Below are 10490 nucleotides of genomic sequence, written 5' to 3'. Positions count from 1 at the left end.
AAGGCGGCCGGGCGGCAGGTGCGCAGCGAGTCGCTGCCGCCGCCGCGGGCCCTCGGCGAGCCGCACGCAGGTCGCCTTCCCCTTCGCCGCGGAGGGACGAGGGGCTGCACGGAGCGGGGCTGGGGACCGCCCGGTGCTCGGCCCTGGTGGCTTTGCGCCGGGCGGGGGAGCGAGGGGCTGGGGATGCTCGGGTGGTGATGCTGCGTGGAGGAGGAGGAGGAGGAGAAGGGGGGGGAGCTGGCGGGACAGCCTGGGGTGGGCGGAGGGGGGAGGCGGGTGTTATACCATCGCGCCGGGGAAGGCTGAGCATTTGCAAATTCCGGCTCCAGAGCGCGGGGAGCATCCTATCCCCGCCGGCCGGCCGGGCAGCAGCCGCAGAGCAGGAGGAGGCTTTCCGGCTCCTCGTTATCCTAACGCCGGCCGCGTTATCCCCGCCTCGCCCCGGCCGCCTCTGCCGCCGGGCGCCGGCTGCTGCCCTGCCCCGTGCCTCCCGTGCAACAGAGCGAAGAGCGGCAGCCCGCGGAGCTCCGCTCGGAGCCGAGCACTGAGCTAGAGACCCCGTCCCTCTCCCAGCCGCGCAGGCACAGGCAGAGCCCTGGGTGAGTAGTCTGGGGGCTCCCTTACTCCTCCAGGCAGGCCAGAACCGTTCAGGCCCCCTTCTCCACAGCCCTTTCTTTTTCTGTTCTCGATACAGCGTGCCTGGAAGGTGCAGGGGATCTCTGTCCTCTGGTAGGTTAGTCAAGCTGGGATCCTTGCTTGGGGAGGGATTTTTGAAAAGCTTCCCTACCTGTGCCTTAAATCAATGTCGTACTACTAAGTTGTCTGTCTCAACTTGGAAATCTTCTCCTTCCCTTGTACATAAGCTTCTCTCCCCCCCTTCCCTTTTTTCCTTTTTACCAACTTTTCCAGTCTTACAGAGTTGCCTCCTTCACTTTCACTTGCAAATTTATGTAGGTAATAAGAAGCCAATGATATGCTAAGGGAATTCTTTAGTCGCTGAAGGTTATTACTTAAAACATCTGTATGTTCTTCTTTTGTTCTCCCATAGGCTGAACAGTCATGACAGCTGAAAAGACTATTCCTATAATTAATGGCAAGCCGGAAGATGCTTTGGACCCAGAAGCCTCAAGTACCAACCTCGTCCACAGCAATGATAAGAAAGTTCATGAAAGAGGTCACTGGAACAATAAGGTTGAATTTGTGCTTTCTGTGGCAGGGGAGATTATTGGGTTGGGAAATGTATGGAGATTCCCATATCTTTGCTACAAGAATGGAGGAGGTAAGATGGCATCATATGTTGATTTACAGCTCACCATAAACGTGTGGGAAATAAACAGTTAAGAATGCTTTACAGTATTTCTTGCACTAGTAAGAGAGAGGTATTCAGGGTTTCAGTGCATGTGCAGATAGGGAAGTATGAAGCATCTGACAACTAAGAAAAAAATCGCTGTATTTTTCTTTCCTTCTACTCCCCAAATATTGCATGGCTTACTTTCACAAGTTTCTTTTCTATCAGTAAATTGACATATCTTTTCCTGTAAGATTTTTAATGCGGAAGAAGCTAGTATTCTGTTATAGTAGTACACTGTGTGTTTTCTTCTGCGTGTGAATACAGACCCAAGCATAATTAAATAAGTTCATCTGATGAGAAAAGAATGTAGCAGTTTATTTTTCACAGCAGTATACTTTGGAGAGGATGAATATTGTTTTTGATAATGCTACAAAGATTACTTTTTTTTCTTGTGTCATATGAAAATTTCTTTAACTCAACTGTACTTTTTTTCCCTCATTACTTCCCAAATCACTACAGTAGAGTAGCGGAAGGTGTAAAAGCAGCCTGTTACTCAAAGGAGAGAGCAAACCCTATAAAATTTAGAATAAGAATGTTATCTGAGAGAGAAAAGAACAGACTTAACTTCTACAAAAGTATAACATGTGGCATGTATTGGTTATAGTTAAGTATAAACTATGTAAGATATGTTACAGTTAAGAATAAGCGTGTCAGCTGTGACTTGCAAAGCAATGAGGAAAGAAAAGTAAATTAAAAATTTAGTTTAGAATTCTGTGGACTGGATTCAACATTCTTCCCACTTAAGGCCTGAATCAGTGTTATTATGAGCATATAGGCTGGGAGAAAAATAATATGTTCAGTGGCTGATATGCAAAGATCTGTTCTTTAACAGGTTTGCTAACAATGCTGTGCTAAATTTCTTTCCCTTGTCCCTCCAAAACTAGGCACAGCTGTCTGAACTCAGGGATGATTTGGACCATTTTGTCTGCTGTTTCTATAAGACTAGTACTGCTGTGGAATCTGTGTTTATAGTTTGCAGCTCCTTTCTTTATATACTTGTACTTCAGCAAAACTAAGATAACAAGAATTCACCTGTCTTCAGAACAAGGTTACCAACTACTGCTATTAGTACAGAAATATTAATGTGCTGGATATGATACGCAGAACAGTTTCTTGTTCATTGTCAAAGTTTTCCCAGCAAAATTTTGGCAAAGGAAAAGAGAAATATTTTTTCAGTATATAATGAAGATTTCCTTGTTCATACAGTAACATTTATATGCCCATTTGTATGTATATGCTAGCTTGTCAAAATGTGATGGTATCATTTTTAAGCCTATAACATTGGGTAGAAAAACTTCTACTCATGTTTTTGGGTGACATGGTGAAAAAGTAATTACTTATATATCATACTTAATCACCACCCTATTCCTTAAGAATAGAATTAATGTGTGTGGTTTAATTGGTCGTGTCCCGGCACCATGGGAAATTTGCCATTGACTTCAATTTTATTCAATGAGGACTTGGTCTATGACCTGTGTTTTTGTAACTCTCTGGAATGGCCTGCTGGAATTAGACCAGAGTTGGACTTGTTTGATGCATCAGATGCAAATACTGAAAACTACTTAGTGTGTGGTAAGTGAAGACAATGGTAAGATGTATAAGTTAGTTATGAAATAACTTGTTAGATATGGAACAAATCTACAAGCAGTAGTATGGAACTTCTGAGGTCTGATGCCTCTCTGGTATTTACTCCAAGTTATAACAGGTAGTGTACACATAAGCTTCTACAATTTCAATTTGTTCTCATGGATATTTAGTGGGGTTTTTAGGAAAATTAATTTCTTTGCACGTTTAGAATTAGGTATTTCTTGGAATATGTTCTGTTTGCAAGCTGGAAAACCTGATGTCCTCAAATTTTCATGATGTATACCTGTTGTAGAACAGTGTTGGAAATTAGAGTCAAAGCTAATGCTTTCAATTTCAACAAGTTGCCATGTTAAACTTGCTATGATTGTGCATATGAGTGAGCCAAGCCAGGCTTGATACTGGCCAGCAGTTTACCTGACCTATAAGGATTTTTTTCAAACCATTTGCACAGTAAATCATAGAGAGAAACCATGTTGTAGATGCAAGGATTCCATTCTTTGTGAAATCCATGTGTATTGCTTGAGATACAGCTGAGATTCAACTATAGGCAAATTGCCTGGTTGATGGAAGACATTACTCAGGAAGAAATCTCTCTTGATATGCTGGGTCTGAAGAAAGAAACTGCAAGTCAAAGCAGGTGTATTTAGTTGTCTCAACTTTCTAATCAAGGCTACTAAAGCATAACAGTTGTTGCAGGTTGTGGGTATGTTGTGGTATTTGGTTATTGGTGTGTTTTGTTTTTAAGATCATGAATGGGATACCCTATTTGCCTTGTAGTTGTAGATATCTTCCTGAGGTATATTCAGAAACATTTTGTTCATCGTTAATATTCTGACAGAGATTTAGTATTAGAGAGGTGCTGTTCATTAATGATCAAATTGATCTTCAGGACTCCCACTGAAGAAAGGAAATGCTGCTATTGCTAGTGCTCTAAAGAACTGATCTATGTATGCAATGATGGACAGCACTGTAAAATGCATCTTCTTAGGAAAAACTGCATCCACCAAAACTTTTTTGTGTTTAGCATATCCTGTGTTGATTTGAAATGGAATAAATGGTGGGATGCTTACATCATTTAATGGGAGCTTTAAATGAAGCTGATTAGTATTGTGGGATTATTTGTTTAGGAGCAAGCAGGTTGAGGCCTGGATACAACACATTATGTATGTTGTACTAACCTTTATTTTCATAACTTAATTAGTTAATGCTTTGTAATTTTCCTACAACTTCAGATAAATTATTCTATGCAGTGTTTTGCTGTGCTAGTCTGCCTGGTTAACCCAGTAAAACTTTCTTGATCTAAGTAAAAATGGCAGAATCAGTTATTTTATGCTTTCTTCTCAGTATTTATTTCCTTCTTTCCTTGTTTCAGTCTAAACCAATATAGTTCCTTGCTTTCCTTCCACCTCATCAGAAAGTCTGAATACTGAGGGAATGAGGAAAACAATTCTTTATGCCTTATATGTTAACGGTTTCTCTATGTAGTCAAAAGGCTGTATTTTATTCCTTATTATTTAGGTCCAGTTCTAAATGGAATACCTAAAATCTACATTATTAGCAAATTACATTATGCCTAACATATGTATCTTCTCCCATTTCTTTGCTTCAGCATACTTTACAGCCATGTTCTTTAGGTGCCATACCTAATAACACAATCATTAAATAATACAATACTTCTGCTATGTGTTAATTGATAAGAGAAGATTTTTTGTTGTTGTATACAATGCTTCAGCATTGAATTGTATTATTCATTTCCTATGCTAGAATTTACTGTCAGCATCTAACAAAAATGTTGATGCTTTGTTATTTTCCGACAACTTCACGTTGATATTTCTAGCTGATAAGGCCAAGCCCTGCTTTCCTGTTTTTGTAAGTAGTTCTAAAGTCTATTTCATCATTCTCTTTTCATAATCCTTATCATCAGGCTTACCCAAATAACATACAAAGGACTTCTTAGATTTAATTTCCATAATACTTCTTCATCCCTGCTTTCCTGAGAAAAGCAAGGAAGAGAAGGTAGTGTAGACTGACTTGGTGATGATCAGAGCAGAACTGTGTGGCTGAGCAAGACTGTGGTCTATTTTGTGTTTGAGACACATGAGCAGAACTTAGTCTATACTGAGGAACTTTGGTCTCATCTTTTTTAGTTCGTGGCAATGGTTTACAGGTTAACTTTTGATATTTGGGGCCAGGAATAAACACTTTCTGCACTATCAGCAGGATGCCTGTGAGGTGGCTAATAGGTGATCCTTCCTTTATTAAGAAAATTAATTTCTCACTCTGCTGTCAAGGAACTGTATTAATTGTAACCAATATCCCTTCAATGTTTGCTTGTAGGTGCTTTCCTCATCCCATATGTGGTTTTTTTTATTTGCTGTGGAATACCAGTGTTTTTCTTGGAGACAGCCTTGGGACAGTTTACTAGTGAAGGAGGCATTACATGCTGGAGGAAAGTTTGCCCTCTGTTTGAAGGTAACAAACAGTTCTGTGTTCTACTGCAAAAGAATGCATTAAATTTGAAATAAAATAAAATAAATTGTAGCAAAATGGAAGTTAAGATATACTTAAAGTAGTAAACATTTGTTTATAATTACCTGAAAAGTAAAAGTTTTCTATTGTGTCTCACTGTTTTTTCTCTAGGCATTGGATATGCTACCCAAGTTATAGAGGCACATCTAAATGTATATTACATCATCATTTTAGCATGGGCTATCTTCTATTTGTTTAACTGCTTTACTACAGAGCTTCCTTGGGCTACCTGTGGGCATGAATGGAATACAGGTATGACCTCAGTAGAGATTATTGCTATACAAATACTTCCAAGCAATTAATTAAAATATTAAAATGTCAGGAACAAACTATTCAGGTAGAAAAGTCTGTGGAAATGGGCCAATCACATCAGACTACAGCATGATAAAGGAATCCTGGAATGAAGACTTACTCATACCTTCTTGGTTTAGGTCATTGTATAAGCATTTGTTCCTGCAGAATATAATGTCAGATAGCAGAAGACGACTTTGGATTTTGTTAATTCTGTAAGATATTCTGGCTAAATCCCAAGACTCTCATTTGCAATCATACCTATTCTCCCTGAATACAGTAAGTGAATTCTTCTGAAGAGCTGATGACCTGATGACAGGTTACAATCATGCCCTTTCACTCTAATGAAATCAGAAGAAGTTTAAATAGAGAGGAAAATACTAAATGTGGAACTTTGGATTTGCTCTTTTTAATGCTAGAAGTTGAGGGATAATGTTCATCAAGCTACTTCTGAAAATGTAGTCACATATATAATCCTTACTGCATGCAAAGTAGCCTCTTACATGAAAGATCAGGTGTGTATTTGTAAGGGTTTGCAGTATAGGGCTCTGCATCTGTCCTCTCTGATATTTTTAGCTCTAATGCTCTACTTACTGCATTTGAAGATCACAAACTTCTATGGGAATACTTACCAATGCCCTTATTTCCATGTTCCTGAAGTTTTTGCATTTATTGCTTATATTACTGTCCGATTTCAAATCATGTACCAATTGTACTGTCTTTCATGGTTTTTAGTAAGTTGGTCATTATTGTGTTCTTTGAGCACACCTAAAGCTATTTGAAATCTTGCAGTTTAGGTTATGTTAGGTAACTAGTCTTGGGCCCAACAGATGTGGAAGGCTTCAGTATCAATTTTGGCAACCCTGCAAAGGAGCTTAGCCAATGTTGATAGCTGTTCAAATACTAAGTGTCAACTCAACAATGCTGAGCTGCTTTGATCTTCTTTCTCTGTATTAGAGATAATAATAATAAGCCAGAGTAACTTTTGACTTGCCATATTAAGGCAAGGTGGAAACTTGTTGCTGGCAGTGTCTCATAAGCCAATTGTTACCATTGGCCATTGAGTTAGCGGTTGGACTAGGAGTATGTTGTAATTCCCAATCAATTGCCTCGGTTTCTCAAAGCGTCTTTCTTCTGCCTCAGATGTTTTATTGGCCCTTGCCATTGCAACTGTGCCTTTGGAAAGTGTTACAGGAGAGTGTATCATACTGCAGGGATATTTTTCTGGGATAGGCTTATGATCTGGTCAAAATAGTGTTGCAGAAGTAGCAGCTGTGGCATTTTAGCGTACCTAGAAATCATTTAATGACATAGAGAAAATGTATTATAGAATGGTGGCTTTAAAGGATGCATAAACTAGAAGATGCACAAGAGGAAATGTACTTACATGTCAATATAGCAAACTCTTTTTTGTTCTTTTATAGAAAACTGTGTGGAATTTCAAAAACTTAATATGAGCAACTGCAGTCAAGTCTCTTTACAAAATGCCACTTCTCCAGTGATGGAATTCTGGGAGTAAGTGCACATAAACTTTATGTTTGATCAGACTATTCATTATCTTCCTATATTTTGATCATTTACACCTGATTTAGATACCTTGTAACCCTATAGCACTTAGTGATGTGGTGATGTGAGTTCAGCTGGAAATTTTCTCATACGGGCAAAGAGTCATGATGAGAGATTTAACTCTTTTTTTTAGAGGATGCAAGGAAAGGAATTCCATATCCTGAAAGTACATAGAACAAAGTGTGCCACTTGCTTGGGAGCTTGGCTCCTGCTGCTGGAGGAAAGAGCCTCAAATCCATACTAATGAGGAGGCAGAGGTTGAAAGAAAGAGGATTATTTTAAATATTTCTTGGTTTTTTTTCCCAGGATGTTTCCTCTCTTTGAGAGTTGCATCTTCATCCCTGTTTGAGCTAACTAATACTTTGGCTTCTGTATCTCATTATTTTTTAAAGGACTATATAAGTGTTGGTTATTCAGTTATTATAATGGGAGAGTTTAACTCTTTTGTGTCTCCTTGATTCTGGTTTCTAGTTAGAGTAATAGAAGAGAATTATATCTCTACAATTTATGGCCCACTTTTGTGATGACACATATTTTTTCTTAATAAAAATATTTAATTAGTGCATGTGTAGTCACATATTTGTTCCTTGCAGGGCGCAGTGTGTGTTAAGACAGTCATAGAAATGGAATGTTACTTTTAATATTAAGTCATCTTACAATTAAAAATGTGTTACAAAATTTTGGGTTACTAAAATTTCTTGAGGGCCCGTTCTAATCTCGTTAATTTTACTGTTAAGATAGAGCCTTATTCTGAGGTTGTATGTTCAGAGGTCTGTTTCATGTTCAGGACAGCAATAGCTACACTTTGAAAGGACCATGAATTAAGACTATCCTTGAAGGGACAACTCTACATTGACATAATTTTCTTGAATGTTAGCATATGCTACTGTCTTTGCCTCTGAACCCCTTTGTCTTGCTACTTCAGTTACTTTAGCCTTCATGGGTGGTAGTTGTTGCTTCATTAAATAATACTGTTTTATTTAAAAATTAAAACCCCCAGAACCAAGTTAAATCTGAACAAGGCATGAAAATACATACACTCTCTGATTAAAATTGTCATTTTATTTTCTGTTAAAATTTTCAATAACCTGAACACCTAACATGTTAAATCAAAATATACCTACTCTACCCACTTCCCAGCTAATGTTTCAGAATAAACAAGTTTCTTAGGTGGCATCTCCTATTGCTATGACTTAATAATTTTAACAAAAATACCTTACAGTTCTTTGCGATAACTAGAACTTAGATTTCATGTGGTTAGAGTCAATGAACAAAGTATTTTCTCCAGTACTAACCTTATTTACCCGCTGTATTTATTTGCTTATTCAGCAATATTCAAAACTCAGCAACTGGTGGTAACTCCAGTTATCCAGAGAAGTAGGCAACATTTAGTTGAATTATACAGAGGGCACAGACTAAGTTTTATATCCTCATGTTTCTAGGGTCTTGTTGTGGTGGGTTTTTTTTTTGTAGTTGCTTTTGGGTTTTTTTTTTTTGTTAGTGTTGATCTTTGGATTGCCTAAATTCCCATGTCAGTTTTATTTTGATGCACATACAGATACGTTTTAAGCATGTCCCCTTCTCAGAATTCTCTAAAAATGAAGCTAAACAAGATTCTATGGTTAAACTTGGATTCAAGTTACAGTGGGTTTTAAATCGTTCAAATTTTGGACATATTTGCCAACCTGATTTTGGCTGAGTTAGGAATGAATTATGAAACTAGAAGGCATAATCAGATTTGGCCTTTTCTCTAAATTGTTTTACAGTCTTTTGTATACAAAGTTGAAAATACATAACCCAAAACACTCTAAAATCACAAAAACCAAAAGAGAAGGTAAACAAAATAATTTGTTATTTATTTGAAACTTCCTTCTTTGTTGTGTTGTGGACAAACTTTTTGTAATACTAACAGTTTACTGGCCAAAATAGCCGAAGATATTAAACTTACCTACTTTCTCTGTCCAAGCAAAACTGAAGTTGCATGGGTTTTCACCCCTGGAAAATGAATGTACTTTCTTCCTGCTGAGGAAGGTATTTGCCTTGTTAAAATTTAAGTAGGTATGACGTTGCATGGCCTCAAAAGTTAAAATAGACATGACAAACTGGTTTAGAAGTGGAAGAATGAGTTTTATTAAATATCAGGACTGATTTTGCATTAAAATAAATATCGGGAATGAACAGAAGATTATAATTAAGTTATATGTCTTAAATATATCAGGCATAAATGCACAGTAGAGGTCTTTGTGTATAGATGTGCAGTGCAGATCACAGAGTAGTTAATACAAAGTAAATATATTACTAGGCTAGTTAATTTGTCCAGCAAGTCATCTTATAGTCTGTAGATAAGTGTTACCAGAAATGTTATTTCACTTAGCCAGAAGTCTTGTTCCCATGATGTTGCTTTGCTCCTTTACAAATTCTGGTGTCAGGAACCATAAATTTATTGAAAGACTCTTTTTGAAACAAATAGTAAAAGGAAAGTTGATGGGGTAGACTGCACAGAACAGATGCTCATTGCTATTTTCAGAACTCATGTGGATGGTGTGTGAGAATCTTCATTGCTGCAATAACCAATCACAGTACTGAATTCATTTGCATAATGACCATGTTCCTTACAATTAATTAAGTTGATGCCTGTGAAGGGAAGGGGGAGGCTCTAGGTTTCTTCTGAACAACCACAGCATTCAAAACCTTTATACTTTGCTCTCTGCAATGTCAAGTCTGCAACTGAAATTCCTCTAAGTCATGGTCACATAAAGCCAATTTATTGTGTAAAGGGTCAGCTGGGGGAAAAAAGTTTGGGTTTTGTGGTTTTGGGTTTGGGTTTGGGTTTTTTCTTGGGTTGGTTTTTTTTTTTTTGTGTCTGTTACCACCTACTCTTGAGAATTTGTGAATTAGTGTGGCAATTACTGTGAATAGTGATCCTATTTGCTTACTGTATGTGATCTTATTTACATGTAGGACTGAATACTGCATTTGTAAACTGTCAGGCTGATGTTACATCTTTCCTTTGATAATCATATCACATTACCACATTCTAGACTATTCACAGTATCTTCAGATTTTTTTAATTAAAAAAAACCAACAACAAAACAACAGAAAAAAAGCTTGGGGAAGAATCAATATTTACATAAATGCATGTTTTAGCAGTGCTATGTGTTTCTTT

The 10490-nt window shown here is 37.9% G+C and overlaps 1 protein-coding gene across 1 annotated transcript in view; it reads left to right on the top strand.

Moving 5' to 3' along the window:
• Nucleotides 1-1059: 1059 nt before the first annotated feature.
• Nucleotides 1060-10490, top strand: part of SLC6A11 (solute carrier family 6 (neurotransmitter transporter), member 11) — a 103495-nt gene continuing 94064 nt past the window's right edge. Inside the window, exons 1-4 of the mRNA XM_010584457.1 lie at nucleotides 1060-1279; nucleotides 5276-5410; nucleotides 5579-5719; nucleotides 7183-7273. Of these exons, the coding sequence (XP_010582759.1) occupies nucleotides 1060-1279; nucleotides 5276-5410; nucleotides 5579-5719; nucleotides 7183-7273 (587 nt within the window). The remainder of the gene's footprint in view (nucleotides 1280-5275; nucleotides 5411-5578; nucleotides 5720-7182; nucleotides 7274-10490) is intronic.

Source organism: Haliaeetus leucocephalus, unplaced genomic scaffold, assembly GCF_000737465.1.
Source record: "Haliaeetus leucocephalus isolate CR32 unplaced genomic scaffold, Haliaeetus_leucocephalus-4.0 Scaffold984, whole genome shotgun sequence".
NCBI lineage: Eukaryota > Metazoa > Chordata > Aves > Accipitriformes > Accipitridae > Haliaeetus > Haliaeetus leucocephalus.
This window is presented reverse-complemented; position numbering and strand designations above follow the sequence as displayed.